Genomic DNA, 23,283 nt, shown 5'->3' with positions numbered 1-23,283 from the left:
CTTGATTTACAACCCTCTCCCCACCTCAAAAGAAAGAATTCATTAGTTATAAGTGTCCTGTTCAATCACAATCCAGTGCAAACATAACAAATTGCATCTCTGGCACATCTGGTGCTTTTAGCTTCTGCACAAATTCAACATGGTAACCCTCACAGCATTCTAGGGCATAAAAGGGTCAAGTACAATAAATATCCACTGTAAGTGGTCATAAGGAAGAAAATCACCCTGCCACACAGTCAGAATGTTTTCCCCTCAGCTCTCCCTATAGTTGAGAAGCGCTATAAAAGGAGGCTTTAGCATCCTCTAAAGTTTACCATTATATTCACTAAAGCCACCACCTTGATAAGGTTACTAAAGCCAAGATGGGTTACAAAGTTAGATAAGTTCATTAAATTCAACTCCCCAAACAATTATGTTTACCTATGATGCCTAGGTGAGAAAGGCTTGTGAATCTATAAAGGTAGGAGAATGGGGAACTAAGATTTTAGGCCTTAAAATATGTTGGAAGAATTTTTCCTAGTTCCCATAAGCAGCTACTGTAATGTAATGAAATAACAGGAGAAAAAACAGAGCTGATGGTTTTGCTATTGTGCTTAAAAAACTAGGCTTCTTCAGTGAAGCACCTGATAAACTTAGGTGGTTGGATTACAGTGGAAAGTCCACTTTACACATACACAAACACACACAAAAACTGGCGACTTTTTCCATCCCCAATCCCTGCACTGCTGAGACACAAAATGAGTTTTATGGCAAAGGATCCTTAATCCCCAGAGACGCTTTGGCTTGTGGTGCTTTTTTTTAAGGCCTCTCTGCCCTGCCCAGTACCATGGGTCGAATGAGGGGTGTATAAAAATGGGGGCCTTGGGAAGCCTCCACGGTACAGGGCTGCAGGCCCCTCAGATGTGAACATGAGACACCCACCCAGCAAGACCTTTACACAGGGAACTTAAATCTAACCTTGATAAATAAAACCAAATGTTTATTTACACCAAAGAATTCCAACACTGGATCTTTCACATATGAAGGACAAAGTATTATATATATACACACAGCAAGGGGTGGCAGGGCTGTAACAAGAGAGTTTATAGTTTTCCCACAATTACAGGTCTACCATTTCAGCTTCAATGGAGATAGTGGCTCTGCTCCTACCTCTCAAGATACATTTATAAGACTGAGAAGCAGTTCTTCTCGCTGGATGGCATGTGAGGGAAGGGGAAGGAAGGTAGGAGGAAAAGAAGGTAGAAAGCTTAAAATGAAACTCAGGGTGGCCACATCTCCCATTAGCTCTAGCATGAAACCTGTATAGACAATGTTTGTTTCTTTTGTAAAAAGCAATTAAGTTATGCCCAGCAACTAACTGAATGCAAAATGGCCAAGACAAAGAAAACTGAGAAAGATTTTGCCTTCCCCCTCCTACCAGCTATGGAACACACCATGTTGGGAGATGAATAGGGAAAGACCAAGGTAAGGAGGCTGGGAGGGAAGGTATCAAAATTTTAAACTGAACTCAAACTAAAATTATAAATGAGTTGGATTTAGGGTTAGATCAATAAGACATGATTCTTACTGAACAGAAGTTTTTAGTATCTGTCTGCATTTTGGGTAGATTTTCAACATCTCAACGTTTAACTAAGACACACTTCCATAAGAGCCATTAGGATAAGCCCACTGAAGCGCTTATGGAGTAAAGTGATGTAAATGACCAGCAAGAAGTCCACTGCTCCTACAGATTGGGTCCTCCCGTCCTTCTTTCCTTCCTGCCTCCTTTCTTCCCGCCTTTCTTGAGAAGCTACATTTTTGTAATCTCTGGAGAAAAGCACAAGATACCAACCCCCCAAAGTGTGGGATGGTGGAGGAACAACGGTGGGAATGGGAAGAAATCTCCACCTAAATGCAGCAGCCGGGATTGAGGCTGGTTTATCTTTGTTCTTTTGTGATGAAGAACTAAATTTGGAAGGGGAGAAAAAAATTGTCCATGAAATATTCCACCTGCAGGTAATTTTTCAGGGAATCCCCTGAGTTATGAAAAGTTCGAGTTAAAAAAAAAAAAGAAAGAAAAAAAGAAAATCAGCCTATTATAATTTTTTTTTTTTATGACTGAACTACTATAAATCCACAAGCAACGGTTCAGACACGGTGCTTCTGAAGTGTTTCACCCCTCCCCGCCAGGCGCAAGCTGCATCAAGGAGGGTGGACTCCCCCACCTCTGCTCAGGCATCAGGAGACAGATAGAGCTGTTACTGCTGAGCACCAGCGGCAGCTGGAACAGGCATCCCAAGGGGGTTGGCAGCAGCAATCACTGGTGAGCCTGCCAGAGGTCCAAGGGGTGAAGGGGTTGGCACTGAAGAAATCCCTGAAAGAAAACAGATGTCAGTGAGCTAGAGACATGAACCATAGCAATATTACCAGTTTATCATAGCACTTGCTGCAAAACTAACAAGAATTCTTTACTGAAGACTCCTTCTTAGCCAGATTTTTGCATATACTTCAAGTCTGATTCTCACAAATTCATGTTAAAGTGGCAAGTCCTAATTAATTTAGGAGACAGGTAAAGAAATCTAGGCTTGGACAGTTTCAGCAGTTTGTCCAAGGTACACCACTAGCAACTGGCAACCATGGTTGGATTCTAACCCAGGCCTGTCTAGGGCAGTGCTGTCCAACCTGGTGGCCACTAGCCAACCATATGTGGCTGCTGGGCACTTGAAATACGGCTAGTGCAACTGAGGAATTACATTTTAAATTTTATTCAATTTTAATTAAATACCTCACCTGGCTAGTCACTACCATACTAAACAGCACAGGACTGCAGTCAAAGCTCATGTGCTCTTATACCATGCTGTCCTGATAACTGGCAGTTTTCAAAATTACTAAAAGTCAATTTGAACAGGGAAAGTAGCACTTTCTAAGCTAAAATTGTGTTTTGGAGTTTATTTCCATTTGATGTCTTCTGCCTCTCTAATCGTGTGTGTGTATGTGTGTGTGTGTGTGTGTGTATACGTGTACACACAGGTAATATATTCACATGGTTCAGAACACAAAAGGTTCAAAAAGTATACAAAGGCTAGGTGCAGTGGCTCACGCCTGTAATCCCAGCATTTTGGGAGGCCGAGGCGGGTGGATCACCTGAGGTCAGGAGTTCTAGATCAGCCTGGCTAACAAAGTGAAATCCCATCTCTACTACTAATACAAAATAATTAGCCAGGCGTCATGGCACAGGCCTGTAATCCCAGCTACTTGGAAGGCTGAAGTAGGAGACTTGCTTGAACCCAGGAGGCAGACGTTGCAGTGAGCCGAGATCGCACCATTGCACTCCAGCCTGGGCAACAAAGTGAAACAAAACAAAACAAGTATGCAGTGAAAAATTTCCCACACCCTATTGCTTGGCCAACTTATGGCACCATTTTTGGGGCATATCCTTCCAGAGACATTTAACACTTGTACATGAATATTATTTTATAAGAATATTCATATAAGAATCATACAGGCCAGGCACAGTGGCTCACACTTATAATCCCAGCACTTTGGGAGGCCAAGTTGGTTGGATCACCTGAGGTTAGGAGTTCGAGACAGCCTGGCCAACGTGGTGAAACCCCATTTCTACTAAAAATACAAACATCAGCTGAGTGTGATGGCAGGCACCTGTAGTCCCAGCTACCTGGGAGGCTGAGGTGGGAGAATTGCTTGAACCCAGGAAGCGGAGGTTGCAGTGAGCTGAGATTGTGCCACTGCATTCCAGGCTGGGTGACAGAGCAAGATCCTGTCTCAAAAAAGAATCATATATAAGAACATTATTACATATTCTTCTCCACTCCTGCTCTTAGACATGGCTCTGCATCTTACTTTTTTTGTTTTGTTTTTGAGACACAGTCTGACTCTGTCACCTAGGCTGGAGTGCAGTAGTGTGATTTCGGCTCACTGCAACCTCTGCCTCTCAGATTCAAGCGATTATCTTGTCTTAGCCTCCAAGTAGGTGGGCTTAAAGGCGCCTGCCACCATGTCCAGCTAGTTTTTTGTATTTTCAGTAGAGACAAAGTTTCGCTATGCTAGCCAGGCTGGTCTCGAACTCCTGACCTCAAGTGATTCGCCTGTGTCAGCCTCCCAAAGTGCTGGGATTGCAGGCATAAGTCACTGCACCTGGCCCTGCATCTTGCTTTTTTTGCTTTTTTTTTTTTTACTTTTGGAGATGGAGTCTCACTCTGTTGCCACGCTGGAATGCAGTGGCGCAATCTCTGCTCACTGCAACCTCCACTTCCTGGGTTCAAGCGATTCTTCTCCCTCAGCCTCCCGAGTAGCTGGGACTACAGGTACACACCACCATACCCAGCTACTTATTGTATTTTTAGTAGAGACGGGGTTTCATCATGTTGGCCAGGATGGTCTCAATGTCTTGAGCTCGTGATCCACCCGCCTCAGCTTCTCAAAGTGCTAGGATCACAGGTGTGAGCCACCATACCTGGCCTGCATCTTGCTTTTTAAATTTCACATTATTATATTGGAGTTGGAGCTCTAACAGAACATAAAACACATTCACTCTTTTCTCTGGCTGCATCATATTCCATTAAATGGATATATCATAACTGATTTAACCAGTTTCCTACTGATAGCTATTCTCAATGTTTTTTTTATTACAAATAAGTCTACAAGTAGGCTTGGATACACAGTACTCTGTACAGAGGTAGGATTCTCAAGGGGTAAATTCTAGAAACCAGCTATTTCCTTAAAAAAAAATGGGGGAGAGGCAACAGCATTTGAGAGTATCTAGATAAATGCCTTCACTACCACACGTGCACCCACTTGGACGTTGCCCACATATATAATTCTTATCGTATGTGCCTCTAGTTCCTTTGGAGTAATTGGGTGCTCTATAAAAACTCACTATACAGCACACTGATTCAATAATTAAAAACAATTTTACTTATGTTTTCATAACTCATACTCTGTAGTTGCTCTGTTAAATATCAGAGAACTGTCCTTGTACACACACAGCCTTACGTACAAACCCCATCTTTACACCCCAATTTCTTGGTGTTTCTGATATTGTACACTCTACTCAAGACAGTGTCACTAAAGCATACTAAGTGTTAAGCATGCTGAAACCTGGTGAGAAAAGTCATAAGACCACCAGTACAGAGAAAAGAAGGTAGACAATAAATAAGATCACAAAGCTAAGAACAGTAATGGACTTCCACATTTTTTTAAAGGAAATTTACCAGTGAACTGACCTGACATCATATTGGCGCTGCTGACAGGTGTACTGCCCCCTGCCATGCTAGATGAACCCATTCGAGCCTGGTCCTTCACAACAGTGTCTAGAAAAGAGACAAAAAGGCTAAGTTCTATTTTGCTTGAAAGATTAAACTAATGGTCTGGGAGCCTGAAAGCAGCAAGCTTCATTCTTTGCGTTTTATTTATAATTTTCCCAAAGAACTTAAGGTGGCAATTGCCTTCACCATGAATTAGACAAGTGATAAAAAATAGAAATAGCTTTCCTATGAAACTGTGGTAAAAGTTAACCCTTCAATGTTTTGTTATTACAAATAAGGCTACAAGTAAGCTTGGATATACATTACTTTGTACAGAGGTAGGATACTCAGGGATACTTTCAACCAAACGGTAGAAAGATGAGGTAATTATTTATAGAAGAGCTAATTTAAAACGAAGCTGCTTCTGTTGAGGTTTAACAGAGACGTGACAATGTAACTCAGCAAAGACGGTAATATATTACCAGTGTGTCCACAGCTCAGTACCAAGTAGGCCAAAGGTATAGGTCCATGTAGGTTAGGGCTGTGACCACATTCTCTATCCCAATCAGCCTGTCTGTCTGCTTTAGGTACAGAAGACTGGGCAAAAGTATAAATCACTACAAAACCAGCACCCAAGGAACAATGCAATGTTTAGCTAACATCACAGTTAGGATGTGGTGGGTCTAGGTGGCATTTTCACTTAGGATGGCACAGGTGGCTATATTCACACATCTAAGTCAAGGTGTTCATACAATATTAAGATTTGTAAGCCTCATTAGCTCTTTTCAATGAATGATTACTAGAGACAGCACAGATACAGGGCTGTGTACTCTAATTCAACCATTCCAGACTGAGGCACTGAGACATCCTCACAGTATGAAAGAAGTTTATTTAGGAATGCTCTTGGGTCATGTATTATATTAGAGAAGAATTCTTCCAATAATTGCGCAGTGTAGTTGCCATCGCTATACCCACTGGAAGAATCTGAGGCTCAGTGTGGGTGAACTAACTTTGCAGCAAGCCGACAGGAGCTGGGATTACAACGCTGTGCTGTAGGACTCTGGGCCTGCACAAGTTCTGTGGGCTAGACAAATGGACTCACAGAAATAGGGGTGCTCCATGGCCTCTCTTGCAGTAAGCCGTGACTGGTGGTCATATCGCAGCAGTTTGTCCAGGAAATCCAAGGCCTCAGGGCTGACAAGATGCTGATTTTCACTGTGGACAAAGCGTTCCCATCGCTTTCGAGAGTGTCTGCAGGACCAAAAGAGGGAATGAGAAATGGGCCATGTGGGCAGAGAAGCCCAACATTTCATTTCTACATTTTTCTTAGTGGTTAAAAGCCCAGCCAAAAGCAAAGAGGAATCAAAACTCAAGAGAGTAGTCTTGTACCACTCTGCCACTGCATGGGACAACAAAGCTAACTGGAGACTGGAAATAACGTAGCTAGAGTAAAAAACGACATGAGTCCTCTCAATTTTAAGAAACATAATTCAGGTTACTTGACAGGATGTGATTGCTTCTATGTAGCAAGGAGGGTCAGGTGGCTGAGCCAACCATGCCTACTTCCCATCCTTACACATATTCCTGGCATCTCTGCCACTTGGCCAGCAAAAGCCTTTGTATCAGGAAAGTCCATCTCCTCCTGTTAAGTGGTTAGTATATAAGTACTGTACCCAGTCATTACTATTAAAGTCAGTTGTCTGCACATCAGTCATTTTTTTGAGACAGGGTCTCACTCTGTTGCCCAGGCTGGAGTGCAGTCATATGTTCATAGCTCTCTGTAGCCTTCCCTCCTGGGCTCAAGGGATGCTCCTGCTTCAGCTTCCTAGCAGTCTGGACTACTGGCACACATCACCATGCATAGCTGACTTTTTATTTTTTTGTGGAGTTGAGGGTCTCGCTATCTTGCCCAGGCTGGTCTCCAACTCCTGGGGTCAACTGATCCTCCTGCCTTGGCCTCCTAAAGTTCTAGGATTACAGATATGAGCTACTATGCCCAGCCTGAACATCAGTCTTAAAGCATGCATTTTCTATTTCAATTTCTTTCTCTTGGCGACAGTTTTGTCATTTAAAGAAGCTAGGTTTATGAAGTGAGATTTTGATTTTTGACTCAACTGTAACCCTTCTACTAGAATTACACTTCATTTTGCAGGAATCCTCTAGCTATAATCCCTCCATCAGACTCCCATAAGTGAATCTGAATAAAGGGCCATTCAATCCAATGCCTTTATCAGAGGACTGCTCAATGCAGCATCCTGTGGCAATGGACCACTGTTAGCAAAGAGAACATAACTGTTCTGAAGATCTTAAGCGCCAGTTCATACCCAAAGTGCTTAAGCCGCAGATGCACATATTGTGTTTCATGACTTACCTGCCCAAGATATCATTGAAACGTGGATCTAATTCAATGTTGTATTTGTCAATATAGTCATATAAATCTTCTGTCCCCAGAACTTTGGCTATCCTCACCAACTAGTATTAAAGAAAGAGAAAAACCCATACCACAAGCATATTATATGATCAAATCAACAATTAATAATGATTGAATTAATATAAAGGCATCATCATGTCTACAGGTATGAATGCTAGACCTCCTAACAATTTAGACTTCAGCTCAATGTGATAGTGTTAGAAAAAGCAAATCACTTTATAAACTGGTTCCTTCCTCTTGAAATGTCACCCTGGTGAACTCAAAACCCAACTGAAGATATGTCACTTCTTTTGGGAAGCTCCCCTTGCACACTCAGACTACTCACCACTACTGCCTTTTTTGCCTTGTCCACACTTCTACTCTGAAGTTACGACTATAATCTATTTCCTTGTATGTCTGACTCCCTTACAAGATTGACTATGAACTATTTGAGGGAAGAACTGTTCTTTTTTTTTCTGTAATCCTCAGTACTGCGTGGCACTTGATACAGAGTTACTGACTTAAATGGAATTCAGGTTGTATTCTTTGACTCATTAAAAACGGACATGTTGCTCAAAGGGAACAAGGCAATGGTACCTTCCACAAGGTCCTAGAATCATTCCAGGTTCTTGTGAACGAAACAGCCCTTTGATCTTCAAGGGGGAAGTGGAGTTAGTTTAAAAAGCATCTATAACTCAACCCATATAAAGAGACAAAAGGATCATAGAAATACCACATATAGGCTAATATATTGGAGAAAACATCATATTGGAGAATAAGTTTGTATTAGGAGAATTCTAAGGTAATGTCCTATTTTAAAAATCTGGATGACAATTTACATGTATTCTTCACAATAAAACATGCAATGCAAATGACAAAGACTAGGGGGAAAGTCTGATTTCCAAAAGCTAAGCTGGTAGCTCACAAAACATCAATCTAATGGTCAATATCAGGGTGGCAGAACAAACAGTGAAATGAAAATTATAGGCAGTTCTGGCTATCATTGCATTAGACCAGGAAACTTTTCGATGTGTATAATATATATTACCTGATCATAATTGTCATGTCCATGGAAAAATGGCTCCTTCCGAAAGATCATACTTGCCAGCATACAACCCAAACTCCACATATCCAAACTATAATCATACATCTGCATAAAAGTAAATTCAGTTATTATTAGTGAATCCCTAGGCTTGTCACTTCAAAATAAAAAATAGATCTTTTTAAAATTAGAAAATCACTCCACTGACTCAAAATCAAAACACTAATAACATCTTCATATATTTCTTTTTAGTCTTTTATGCATTCTTTCACTCAGCTTTAAAACAAATTTTACTTTTCTTTCTTCTTTTTTTAAAAAAAGATACAGGGTCTTGCTCTGTTGCCCAGGCTGGAGTGTAGTAGCGTGAACATAGCTTACTGTAGCCTCTAACTCCTGGGCTTAGGGCTCCTGAGTAGGTAGGACTACAGGCACACACCACTATGCTCAGCTAACGTACATACTATCCTGAATTGTTTTCTTCACTTACATAAAAAAAAAAACACCTCCAAATTGTTAGCCTATAGAGACCATCTAATGTGTATCATTAGTATTTTATTACATAAATGATTTTTAGAATTTAATCTTTAATTTTCCTATAATAGGACAGTGTTCTGTTCTTCATAATTAGTAATATTGTAAATAATATTTTTATGCATAAAATGCTATTTGAGCTCAGGGCTACAGCCTTAAGATCTCAAGAAAGAAATTTCTACAAGAACTAAGAGACTGAAACTTTTAAAATCAACTGATAACCTGGAAAGACTGGGCATAAAAGATGCTCCCAAGAAAACTTTAGATTTTTAAACACTTGGCAAATCTATTATTAATTTGGTTCCCTTCTCCTTTCTCTGTGAGGGGAAAGAAGGCTTTTGGGGGAAAGCGGGGAGAAGGCCTTTATATTTAGTATACAATTCAGAAGAAAAAGAAAACATTCTTGAATTTACTCTTAAGACTGGTTAAACTTAGTTACAGGCTGGGCATGGTGGTTAATGCCTGTAATCTCAGCACTTTAGGGAGCTAAAGTGGGAGGATGGGTTGTACCCAGGAGTTTGAGATCAGCCTGGGCAACATAGTGAGACTTTCTCTCTATACATAAAAAAGTTAAAAATTAGATAGGTGTGGTAGTACATGCCTGTAGTCCCAGCCACTCAGGAGGCTAAGGTGGGAGGATCACTTGAGCCCAGAAGTTCAAGGCTGCAGTGAGCTATGATCATGGCACTACACTCCAGCCTGGGCAACAGGGCAAAACCCTGCCTCAAAAAACAAACAAAAACAACCTAGCTTACAATTCTCAAACCAGTTCTGGAACTTCTGATTACAGAACATATCTTTGGTTATTTTCCCTCAAGCTAGGATCAAATGCAAACCTATTCATATTCTACTGACATTATGACAATAAAAGTAATGTAAGTTATGGTGCATAATTGAGGTGATTATATTTTACATTTCATATAAAAAGGACAGCTATGACTGTGCATAAGTGGTCCACTTAAATGCACAAAATGACACTTTTTTTGGGTAAATTATGTGCGAAATAAACACAGGACCAAAACTGTACCTGCCCTTCTCACCTGATAGTCTACAAGAAGCTCAGGACCTTTGAAGTATCGGGAAGCAACTCGGACATTATATTCTTGGCCAGGATGATAAAACTCAGCCAAACCCCAGTCTATTAGTCGAAGCTGAAAAAGAATAAATTATGAGCAATTTTATCTTTCTCTAAGCTACCCACATTGTGCCATTAGCATACTCTTGATAAAATATACCAGCCATGCCACTCTCTACTGAAACCCCTTCACTGACTACTTATAGCCTTTAGGATGAAAATCAAACTTTTTAGCTTGACATACAACTTTCTCCATGATTTTGTTCCTAAAAGATACAATCTCATTTGTGCTTTTCAAATTTCTTAAACTGCTCAATAACTAAAATGTCCCTACTATCCAACCTATAATCCTATTGGTAAGCATCTCCTTAACTTTTGGAATATTTAAGTTAGCTCCTCAATGAAGTCTTTTCTAATTATCTAAATAGAACTGATCATCGCCTTCGGCCCCCTGAACTTTATATATATTTCTTTAACAGAACCTACAACTCTTTATGTTTTCTACCTTCCTTTTTCAATATGGATGACAAGCTCCTTGGGGGTAGGGACTGTTTTATTCACTTTTGTAATTTTCAGAATTCAACATAATGCCTGGTATACAGGAGAAAAATGAATAAATATTTGCTGGATAGATGAAATAACAGAAAAGTCATACACTATAGCTTTTACCAAAATGTGTCCTAAATGTGGAAAAAGGGGTAAGAGGCAAGCTTATTCGTCCATTGTGCTTAGCACGGCCATGATATGAAGTGCCAGCAGTAGGCCCTGAGGAATAACATCTGAATGCTTTGGCACTAAGTTTACTGCCCACATCTCAAAACGAAACCTTTGATTATTCCCTGCAAAACCACCTCCATAGTCTCCCCTTGCTCAGTTAAAGGTGATATTCATCCTGCCATATAAGCCAAACTTAAGAATCACCCTGGATTCTTGTTTCCCTCAGCCCTCACATTTAATCTGTCAACAAATCCTGAAGGCTCTATCATATTCTTATGATTATCATCACCTCCACTGCCACTGCCCTGATCCAAGTCACCACCACCTCTTGTTTGATATAGTGCCAAAGCCCCTTCTCCTAACCAGTCTCAGTGCTTTCACACTTGCCCTCTAGTTTAAATAGTTTAATAAATACTAAATAGTTTAATAATTGTTTTACAAATATTAAATATTTAAAAATAAATATAAATAGCTTTTTAAAAGGATTGTTCAGGTTGCTATGGAGAGATTACCGATTCACAGGAAACTGCAAAAGTAGTAGAGATTCTCTGTACCCTTTACCCAGTTTCCCCTAATAGTAACATCTTACATAACTACAGTACAATATCAAAATCAAGAAACTGACAATGGCACAGTTCAGAAAGATCTTATTCAGGTTTCACCAGTTTTACATGCACGCGTGTGTTTGCATATGTTTCTATGCAATTTTATTATATGTAAATTCTTTTTTTTTTTTTTTTTTGTCTTTCTGTTTTTTTCCTTTTTGTGGAGAACGGGGTCTCACTATATTGCCCAGGCAGGTCTCGAACTCCTAGGCTCAAGCTATCCTCCCGCCTCTGCCTCCCTAAGAGCTGGGATTACAGGCGTGAGCCACAGCGCCCGGCTATGTGTAAATTCATATAATCTCATCCACAAGATATAGAACTGTTCCATCATCACACACATGTCCTGTGTATCAGCCCAACCCCTCTGCTCTTTATCTCTATCATTTTGAGAATGCTATAGAAATGGAATCACTGGCAATAACATTTTTTGAGATTGCCTTTTTTCACTAAGCATAAGATCCATCCAAGTTGTTGCATGTATCATAGGTCTTTCCTTTTTATCACTGAGAAATACTACTTCATAATGACATTATATATTATGGATATGCCAGTGTGTTTAACCATTCCCTCACTGAAGGGCATTTTTTTCCCCCTAATTTTTTTTTTTTTTTTTTTGAGAAGGAGCCTTGCTCTGTCACCCAGGCTGGAGTGCAGTGGTGCAAAGTTGGCTCACTGCAACCTCTGCCTCCCGATTCAAGTTATTCCCCTGTCTCAGCCTCCTGAGTAGCTGGGATTACAGACACGCACCATCACGCCCAGAAATTTTTTTTTTTTTTTAAGTAGAGATGGGGTTTCACCACGTTGGTCAGGCTGGTCTTGAACTCCTGACCTTGTGATCTGCCAGCCTCAGCCTCCCAAAGTGCTAGGATTACAGGTGTGAGCCACTGTGCCCAGCTTTTTCCCCCAATTTTGAGCTATTACAAATATAGTTGCATTCATATATAGGCTTTTGTGTGGACCTAAGATTTTGTTGCTCTAGGATAAATGCCACTGCAGGATTGTATGGTAAGCATATGTTTAGCTTTTCAAGAAACCAACAAACTATAAAACAATAGTTTAGCATTTTCCAAAACGTCAAACCTTACATTCCTACCAGCAATGTATGAGAGATCAAGTTTCTTCACGTATTCGCCAGCACTTGGAATCACTGCTATCTTTTATTTTAGCTGTTCTAATAGATGTGTAGTTAACTTTTAAACTTCAAGTGAGAACATGCCAAAGCTAAGAATATGCAAAAGCTCTCTATCTTCAGAGAAAAGGCCTAACAACCAATAAGGTTTTACATTATTTGGTTTTACCTCTTTGATCTCATTTCCTTCTGCTTTCCCTGCATTGATTCTGTCCCAGCTTTATCCTTGCTGCTGTTCCAACATGCCAAACGTATCCTTACTCAGAGCTTTTGTACTTGCTATTTACTCTGCCTTGGGACATGTCTCTTCATAAGACTGCATGGCTGGGTCCCTTCCAGTGCTAAAATGTCACCTTTCTAATGAAACCTTCCCTTACAACTGATTGAAAAGTGCAAATACCCTCTTGCCATTCCCTATTCTTGTTTTTTTCTTCTACGTCAAAATAACTTTCTATCCCATCAGCCTCCCTAAATGATGTAAGCTCCTAAAAGATAAGCATTTATTGTATGTTTAGTTCATTCATCTATCTCTAGCCCCTAGAACAGGGCCTTTGACATAGTATGTGTCTTAAAAAAAAAAAAATTAGTTCCATAAACAAATTACCTAACTCCCCGAAGACCACAACAGACAAGTCATCATGGCCTGATCACCTTAAAAAACTGAAACATTGGCTGGGCGTGGTGGCTCATGCCTGTAATCCCAGCACTTTGGGAGGCTGAGGCGGGTGGATTACCTGAGGTCAGGAGTTTGAGACTAGTCTGACCAACATGGTGAAACCCCGTCTCAAAAAAAAAAAAAAAAAAAAAAAAAAACAACTGAAATGTTATAAAGCATGTGGCCATTACAGCTCTCATGTAAAAGCATTTGCAGACAATAGGGGACTCATGACACCTACCAACAGAAGTAGCATTTTCCGTATACTTCATCCACTTAACTGTGCACATTTAATTATCATGAATACCTAGTCGACTGAAGGGCAATAATTACCCACACTGTACAGGTAAGAAAAAGAAGGCAAATGAAGAGAAAGTAGTTTCTCAGAAAACTAGTTATTCAATAAATAGACTAGAAGCCAGGGTTCTGGGCTAAGAAGATGAACGTTTTGCCTATTATACTAATGTTTCCTTCTTGGTAGTATTCTTAGAAATATAAATACTGGTTCAAACATGTTGATTTGTAAATTCATACATTCATTCACCAAATATTTATCAAGTGCCTAATAGGTACTAGGGTCTGTGACAATACAAGGGATAAAGTGTTGAAGATGGGCTGTTAACTATATCACATAGATAAACAACACTTGTCAGTCTATCACTTTACCTTTCTGTGCTCATGATCAATCATGACATTATGGGGCTTCACATCTCTATGCATAATTCCCATGCTGTGACAATAATCCAGGGCCTGTGAGAGGAACAGGTAAGAAAGGAGTTAGCCTGAGTAAGAGCGATTTTCTTTTTTAATAGTTAAGAGTCCTTTATTTTTCCCTCCATGTAAATTTTCCTGTTAGCCTCACAACCCCCTGGGATTCAAGATTAGGAGAGTCACTTCCACAGCAATGCTTCAGAGACCTGTTCATGGTCTCATAGTCAAGAAAACTCAGGTCTCTGAGCTTAGAGATCTTTTTCTGACATAGTTGTTTCAACATGCTTTCTGTCCTAAAAGACCCAAAGTATACCCAAACTGCACCATTTCAAATTTTTCCGTCTTGTCCAGATCCTAGATTTTCACAGACCCCTCAAAAAAAGAACACAGATCTTTACTACAAACTTCTTATTCAAAGAATAGTAATTCTTTAGCAACTAAGAATCTATAACAGAGGTTGGCAAACCACAGGCCAAATGTGGCCTGATGTCTGCTTTTGTAAATAATGTTTTACTGGAACATAGCCATTCCTATTTGTTTACATATTGTCTATGGTTGCTTTTGTGCTACAAAAGCAGAGTTGAATAGTGTGACAAAGACCATATGGCCCACAAAGCCTAAAATATTTACTATTTGCCCCTTTACAGAAGTTTGCCAATGCCTGATTTAGATAATCAAATCCAATCTGAAATGTATTCACCTCAAGCTAAAGGGAACTGAACAGTATAATCTTTGGGGTTTGTTAATCCCAGGCTTTCAGTCGACTGATGTCATTGGTCAAATTTTTGTCCTTCCTGAAGGGCAACTTGGGTTCTTACAGTTCCCAGGACTAGGCAATCTTATCTCTAAGTTTCTAAAGCCTTGCCTGCCACAAGACTGCATAAGCCAATGGAAAGATCAAATATCTCTGCTGGCACAATCTCCTCAGAGTACTTCTAAGGCACAAACAGCAGGCTTTATGTCAACTCTTGTTTAGTAAGAAACCTTAGCCAACTTTTAGCAATTCTCTCATCTAGAAAGCTGATCTTGTGACTACTGGGAACAAGATATTTGGTGACCCCACTTTAGAAACGACAGTAAATTTTCAATTAGCAATCTATAAGCAGAAATTTACACAATCCTTAGGACAATTACCCTTTGAGAACTGAGTTGTAGTTTACTGTTTTATTTGTTGAATCTTAAGTGAAATAAAGTATACCAGAAGCTAGCACATCAGGAGTTTTTACGAGTTTTGAAAATTTAATTTAAGCTTATGTAGGGGCATACAGAGATTACAAATATTTAAGGGGTCAGTCCCAGCTTTCTTACAAAAAACCTTTTCAAATTGTTCTAAATTATACTCCTACTGGACCCTATTCCATAACCCTTAGCACAAGGTTCTCATACTATTATTATTAATGTTTATTTATGTATTTAGAGACAGGGTCTCACCCTGCACCACTGCACTCCAGCCTGTGCGACAATCATAGCTCACTGCTGCCTCAAATTCCTGAGATCCTCCTGTCTCAGCCTCCCAAGTAGCTGGAATTACAAGCATGCGCCACCATGCCCAGCTAATTTTTAAATTTTTTGTAGAGGCAGAGTCTCACTATGTTGCCCAGGCTGGTCTTGATCTCCTGGCCTCAAGTAATCCTCCTGCCTTAGCCTCCCAAGTAGCCGCGACTACAGGTGCCCACAACCATGCCCAGCTAATTTTTAAATTTTTTTTTTGTAGAGATAAGGGCTTCACTATGTTGCCCAGGCTATGTTGATCTCCTGGCCTCAAGCAATCCTCCTGCCTCTGCCTTCCAAAGCACTGAGATTACAGATATGATACTATTAATTTACTAAAAACTTATTCAGAGGTCCCTTCTTTCAACATCTTTACAAAGTTAATGTGCTGGCTTTTCTACCGTCAACTGACTATTTAACAAAGAGAAGACCAATTTAAAAATATTTAGTTTCTGCCTGGGTGTGGTGGCTCACATCTGTAATCCCAGAACTTTCAGAGGCCGAGGCAAGTGGATCACCTGAGGTGGAGACCAGCCTGGTCAACATGGCAAAACCCTGTCTCTACTAAAAAATACAAAAATTAGCTGGCCGCGGTGTCAGGTGTGTGTAATCCCAGCTACTCAGGAGGCTGAGGCAGGAGAATCACTTAAACCTGGGAGGCAGAGGTTGCAGTGAGCCGAGATTGCACCATTGCACTCCAGCCTGTAAGACAAAGCAAGACTCCATCTCAACAACACAACAATGACAAAAATTAGTATCCAAAGTTCACTTACCTTCAGAATCTCATACATGTAAAATCGAATATCGTAGTCTGTTAATGTCTGGTACAATTGCTGTTAAAGACAAATGTAAGATTTGAGCCATGAAATAATGCTGACAGAAAGGCATTTTCACAGTATTTCAAACCAAGACTTGGTTCATTTACCGTTGTTCCAAGATCTGTCCAACATTACATTAACTTTAAAGAGATACTTTGAGTCTTCAACTCTTAAAAGTGAAGAATTACTCAAACATATATTGCGAAAGCTATAATCTAGTCAGAAATATACTGATCTAGATACGCTAATATGCATTGATACACACTTATAATTTAGTTTGCTTTTATCTTCAGACCTTCTCAAAAAAGGCATTTTGACAAATACACCACCTCCTTAGGAGGGAACTAACTCATCTTTGGCTTACAGAGTGGGCCCTGCAGATCACCAGTGGGTACGCAGATGTCACGATGCCAAACCCGTTGAGTCAATTTAACCAAACTATTCTTTTTTTGGGGGGGCGGATGGGGGATGTAGTCTCGCTCTGTCACCCAGGCTAGTGTGCAGTGGGGTGATCTTGGCTCACTGCAACCTCCACCTCCTGAGTAGCTGGGACTATAGGCGCACATCGCCACACCCAGCTAATTTTTATATTTTTAGTAGAGAAGGGGTTTCACCATGTTGATCAGCCTGGTCTCGAACCCCTGACCTCATGATCTGCCTGCCTCGGCCTCCCAAAGTGCTGAGATTACAGGCATGAGCCACTTTGCCCAGACAACAAAACTATTCTTGTTCCAAACAGAAAGTTAACTCTGTGAACAACTCTTATGTATCCTTTCCACTTTCTAAAGAGTGGCAAAATATTTTTTACATGGACACACACACACACATATGTATATGTATATGTGTGTGTGTGTGTATTTTTTTTTTGAGACAGGGTCTCACTCTGTTGCCCAGGCTGGAGTGCCGTGGTGTGATCATAGCTCACTGCAACCTCAAACTCCTGGGGTCAAGCGATCCTCCTACCTCAGCTTCCCCAGTAGCTAGGACTACAGGCGTAAGCCACCATGCCCAGCCACATGTACATGTCTTTAAACAGTTAGCAATGTCTTCTGACAAAGTTTTCCTTGAAATTATCATTCTGACTCTAAAACAGTCCTCTTCCTTTTTCCTTATCTGGATACTGGACTGGTGCAAAGGCAAATCAAAGATCTTTTATTTATTTATTTTTTTTGAGAGGGAGTCTTGCACTGTTGCCCAGGCTGTACTGCAGTGGTGTGTTCTCGGCTCACTGTAATCTCTGCCTCCCGGGTTCAAGCAATTTTCCTGCCTCTGCCTCCCGAGTAGCTAGGACTACAGGGACCCGCCACCACGCCTGGTTAATTTTTTTTTGTATTTTTAGTAGAGACGGAGTTTCACCATGTTAGCCAGGATGGTATCAATCTCCTGACCTCATGATCCACCTGCCTCGGCCTCCCAAAGTGCTGGGATTACAGGCATGAGCCACTGCGCCCAGCCAAATCAAAGATCTTTACAACTTTTACTCCACAGGAGTAGCTACAGTCTTCTGTAAAATTGGAACAGTGTGAAATAAGCAGGCCACCAGATAGATTGGAATTCTGAGATTATCTCTCATAGAGGTTTGTGTCACAGCATAATTTGACATTATCCTTCCTCGATCCCTGTCTTTTAAGATCTATAGCCCACAGTTTCTGAGGAATCCTAAGAAATAAGCAATCCCTACTTTTATTTATACAATATATTTCTTCCTGGACACTCCTGTTAAAAGCAAACTGCTGTAAGGCCAGATCCCAGGTAAACATGTGTTGCTGCCTTCATCAGGCTGAACATCAGCAAAAACTGTCAAATTAGTAGTGAGAAGTAAATGTATCAGTCATTAAAAAGAACATTAAACAAACGGGCAAAATACCAAGATGCAGAAAGTGGGCACTGCTTGTATAGGAGTTCTTCTATCTTAAAATTTAGCACTGTAAGGATAAAAATCTTTTAAAAAACAAATTCGAAGCAAGCTCTTCTAACAGCCTAATCCCCAAAGGCTATGTGGTCTAAAAACCCACTAGCCCGAAACAGTTGGTTATATATTATACCTTGAAGTCTGTGTTGTTTACGTGTTCAAAAACCAAGGCGGGGGTTCGTGACTGGGGAAAAGAAAAAAACAAAAACACACATTAGCAATAGCTCTGGCAGCTTTAGCGGGCACAATGTTTGTGGATGCTGCATGGTGAATTTGGCAGTCCTCGCCTCAGCAGTAAGAAACCCTCTATTGCTACAAGCCCTCCCCGCTCAGATCATCACCACACTTTGGTCATTTTTGGGATGGATTTCAAACAGAAGACATGGAGCTGAAGTCTCACCAGGCTCTAGGCAGCCCGACAATGCGCCCATCGCCCATCGGCATCGGACCTGAGTTTGCAAAATGGATTAACACATTTCAGTTTCCAGTGCTATCAGTCTCTTAGCCTAGAAGAATAAGAAATAGTCTGTGGGTGGAGGTCTCTTTGAAAGAAAGACCCAAGCTAGTTAAATGGTGTATCTGATTAAGCACTTTCAAAGCAGGACTTAAAGATGAGGGTTGGGGAAGGGAACAGAGAGAGGCCAGTTGTGCTCCAGGTGAAACACCTTCTCAGCGCAGGTGGGCCTTGCTAACACCTACTATACTCACCACAGGGTCTTTTACAATGTCTGCCAGTGTGATGATGTTGGGACCTCCTCTCAAATTCTCCAAAATCTTTATTTCACGCTTAATTTTCTTCTTTTTTACTGGCTGAAAAGGGAAAAGTACATCAGCAAAAACAAAACAAAACAAAAATTTCAGAGTATTTCGACATGTAGTGTAATACATAAATGGCTTACTTATGGGCTCCTTGAAGGAAGAAAATGTGTCACATTCGTCTCTGAATCCTTCTCCTAGCACTGTGCCAAGTATTCTGCAGGTACTTACAAATGTTGAATTGAAAGAAAAAAAGATTTCCATTCCAAATACCAGACTTCTGCAGAATTAGCATTTCAATCATCAGTCTTGATGTTAATATTTTAAAACATGTTAAACATGTTAATGTCTTAAAACCTTACAAAGTAGCAATTTATATGGTTAGTAATACTAAAGTATGACTTGAAAAATTTTTTATCAATTAGAATGAAACATGGGTCCTTTTCATTTCTTCCTCTAATCAGGCCCAACAACAGGGATGGCCAAAACATCTTTGTGTAGCATAACCCTGAAGGTAAAGTATGGGTCTTGGAGTCACACTGCCCAATGTGAACCCTACCTTCACTACCTGCTAGCTGTAATGGCAAACTACATAACCTCTCTAAGCCTTTCACTAAGTGTAAAATGAATAACAAGAGCACCCATCTCATAAGATTGTTGTAAGACTCAAATGAGGTATTTGAAAGACTTCAGAATATGGCTGAAACATAATAACTGTCTAGCCTTATCACCAATACTCTTATAAATGAATCCCTCCATTCTAAAAACACTACTCTGCAGAGTATATTTTAAACATTCCTTTGTCCTCACCCATCTAGTATGGAATCCTTTTCATATATTTTTCTGAGGAGGGCCTTGGTCCAACTATATCTCCTTTATAAAGTCTTCTTTTTTTTTTGAGACGGAGTCTTGCTCTGTCACTCAGGCTGGAGTGCAGTGGTGCCATCTCAGCTTACTTTAACCTCTGCCCTCCGCCTTTCAGGTTCAAGCAATCCTCCTACCTCAGCCTTCCAAGTAGCTGGGATTACAGGCACCCGCCACCATGCCCAGCTAATTTCTGTATTTTTAGTAGAGACAGGGTTTCACCATATTGGCCAGGTTGGTCTTAAACTCCTGACCTCAGGTGATACATCCGCCTTTGCCTCCCAAAGTGCTGGGATTACAGGCATTAGCCACCACACCTGGCCTTATAAAGACTTCTTCTGAATAGTCTAAAACAGTGCTGGCCCAAAGGAAATACAACGCAAACTGCATGTGTAATTTTCAATGTGTCAGTAGCCACATCAAGAAAATTAAAAAGAAAAAAAGACAAAATTAACATATTTTAATCTAAAATCTTATTTTAATATATAAATCAATATAAAAAACTACTAATCTATTTTACATTTTTTTGTATTAAACCTTTAGAAATTTTACCCTTATCGCATATCTCAATTCAGACCAGCCATATTTCAAGTGCTCAACAGCCTCATATGGCCTGTGTGCCTGCTATACTGGACTGTGCAGGTCTTTTCCTAGGATGTTCATCACTTCAGACTGCTGATGCACTGCATACAACTCTTAGAAGCTAAGTACATTTCAACTCTTCATTAATAAGATTGGTGGTTACTGAAGTTTGATGACCAACAATCACCTGGATTTTTTTTTTTTTTTTTTTTTTTGAGACGGAGTTTCGCTTTTGTTACCCAGGCTGGAGTGCAATGGTACGATCTCGGCTCACCACAACCTCCGTCTCCTGGGTTCAGGCAATTCTCCTGCCTCAGCCTCCTGAGTAGCTGGGATTACAGGCACATGCCACCATGCCCAGCTAATTTTTTGTATTTTCAGTAGAGATGGGGTTTCACCATGTTGACCAGGATGGTCTTGATCTCTTGACCTTGTGATCCACCCGTCTCGGGCTCCCAAAGTGCTGGGATTATAGGCGTGAGCCACCGTGCCCGGCTCACCTGGATTTTTTAAACAGACAGACTCAGAACTCTCCAAGATTTACTAAATCAGAATCTTGATAGGGAAATGGGGGATTTATTTTAGATATTTTTAAAGCTGATGATCCAGGTCCAGAAACTACCAAATAATACTATAAATTCTTTTAACTTTGTCTTAAGCCTCAAGCACATGGTAGCAGAAAGCAAGCAAATTTTGGAAACATTGGCAGTTCTCAAAATCTGGCTTTGTAGTTGTACAGTTTAGAAAAGCATTTAAGACCAGGCACAGGAGCTCACAACTGTAATCCCAGCACTGTGGGAGGTCGAGGTGGGCGGATTATGAGGTCAAGAGACAGAGACTATCTGGCCAACATAGTGAAACCCCATCACTACTAAAACACAAAAATTAGCTGGGCAAGGTGGTGTGTGATTGTAGTCCCAGCTAGTCGGGAGGCTGAGGCAGGAAAATTGCTTGCAGCTGGGAGGTAGAGGTTGCAGTCAGCTGAGATTGAGCCACTGCTCTCCAGCCTGGCACCTGGCTAAAGAGCGAGACTCAAAAAAAAAAAAAAAAAAAAAAAAAGGGCATTTAAATGCTTCTCATTGCTGTAAGGGACTAGAACTGCCCATTATTTATATACCGAGTTATAATAGGTCCAATGCAAATTAGGTACCCAATGAATAGAAGCTATTTTACTAATGACTTCCATGTAGTCCACATTCAATTAAACCCACAACCTCTTACACAATACAATATCTACCTAAGAAACAAGACAATAGTTTTCTCTTCTTGCTTTAACTATTCGGATCTTTCTAAACCGTTACAGTATCTGGGAGATCTTTCCACCCGGCAGAGCAGAGACTAACCCGTCAGCTTACCTCCTGTTTTCTATTAACCCAATTGCTGATTTTTTTTAGTGGAATAAAAGCTTCTAGTTGACAAAACTTATTCTACAGAATCCTTCTACGCTATAAACTTAAAAAGTTGGTTTGTGACAGACCAGACAGCTGACTTGGGCCCTAATCTAATGTGATCAATGCAACTTTTGTCTTATTACATAAGCAGGGAGGGGAGATCGCCTTACAGTAAAATACACAATACAGTCAGAAAAACTCAGCTGAAAAAAATCTTTCTAAATCACCTTTCATTCAAAACCATCAAGGGTTCACAATTACCTAGAAAAGACAGTCATATAATGTTAAGACTGCAAGGAAATGCAGAGATTACCTTTTCCAGGCCTTCATCAACTTAAATCTCTCTTTCCAAGTTCAACTCATATATATGGTCACATAACATCTTTCACACGAAATACTTCTCTCACTTTTCCATTTTCCTCTTTTCTTATCTTGGTGTACTCTACAGAATGCTTCCCTTCACCACTTCCACCCAACAGCTATCTAAATCCTCCTCCCATTCAGCCTGAGAACAGCTCCAGAGAGCTTTTCCTAACTACTACCCTCTTTTGAAATGTAGACCCACTATTCATGCCTTTCACGTGGCTCTAAATAATATATCACCTCATTTAATCATATACTTTTCCATATGAATATCACCATACAATTACAAAGAACTCCAGTCTCCAAGGTATACACACACACACACACACACACACACACACAATTTTGTATTTGATCTTTTTTTGTTATTTTGAGACAGGGTCTCACTCCCATAGCCCAGGCTAGAGTGCAGTGGCTTGATCATAGATCATTGCAACTTTCAACTTCTGGGCTCAAGCGATCCTCCCACTTTAACCTCCTAAGTAGCTGGAATTAAAGGCCCGAGTAGGTGGAATTAAAGGCACATACCACCATGCTCAGTCAACATTCGTTTTAACAGATGAATAAACATGTCCTAGGTTAAAAGGACTACCATGGCTAGTCACCCAAATGTTTTGATTTCCAGCCTAGTTCTCTTTCTACTAGATACTTCAAGAGAGATACAAATACTTAAACTCTTTGGTTCTCAAACGGCATGTGAGGCACCCCAGCAATGCACACGGGTACTATGAAATACTTTAAATTTTTGAGGAAAACACACCAACCAATTGTTGGATCTGCCGGACACTGGGTACAGTACCAGGTTGAGGTAGTTCGTAGTTTCAACATTAGATTGTATTATATTCCTCGTAAGGGCATATTTTTGTGAAGTTGGGTTTGCAGTAGTTGCTGTGATAAAAAGTACTGTGCAAAAAATCAGTGACAGGAAATGAGGGTGGTGGTGTCCAATCTGATTTCAACATTTGAAAAGCTGCGCAGTAACAGGTGT

General features: G+C 40.4%; 1 protein-coding gene across 2 annotated transcripts in view; it reads right to left on the bottom strand.

Annotated features, from left to right (window-relative positions):
- Window positions 1-953: 953 nt before the first annotated feature.
- Window positions 954-23,283, bottom strand: part of CSNK2A1 (casein kinase 2 alpha 1) — a 71,250-nt gene continuing 48,920 nt past the window's right edge. For both annotated transcript variants that reach the window (XM_012455261.2, XM_012455262.3), the window contains 10 exons: window positions 19,048-19,149; window positions 18,473-18,523; window positions 16,383-16,442; window positions 14,074-14,157; window positions 10,267-10,377; window positions 8,702-8,803; window positions 7,615-7,715; window positions 6,346-6,494; window positions 5,223-5,309; window positions 954-2,353 (listed from right to left, as the gene is read on the bottom strand). In XM_012455261.2, coding sequence (XP_012310684.1) covers window positions 2,238-2,353; window positions 5,223-5,309; window positions 6,346-6,494; window positions 7,615-7,715; window positions 8,702-8,803; window positions 10,267-10,377; window positions 14,074-14,157; window positions 16,383-16,442; window positions 18,473-18,523; window positions 19,048-19,149 — 963 coding nt within the window. In that variant the 3' untranslated portion in view covers window positions 954-2,237. The remainder of the gene's footprint in view (window positions 2,354-5,222; window positions 5,310-6,345; window positions 6,495-7,614; window positions 7,716-8,701; window positions 8,804-10,266; window positions 10,378-14,073; window positions 14,158-16,382; window positions 16,443-18,472; window positions 18,524-19,047; window positions 19,150-23,283) is intronic.

The sequence above is a fragment of the Aotus nancymaae genome, unplaced genomic scaffold (genome assembly GCF_030222135.1).
Source record: "Aotus nancymaae isolate 86718 unplaced genomic scaffold, 86718_ANA_hifiasm-v0.15.2.pri h1tg000029l, whole genome shotgun sequence".
In the NCBI taxonomy this organism is placed as follows: Eukaryota; Metazoa; Chordata; class Mammalia; order Primates; family Aotidae; genus Aotus; species Aotus nancymaae.
The sequence above is the reverse complement of the archived record's forward strand: the minus strand, read 5'-3'. Positions and strand labels throughout refer to the sequence as shown.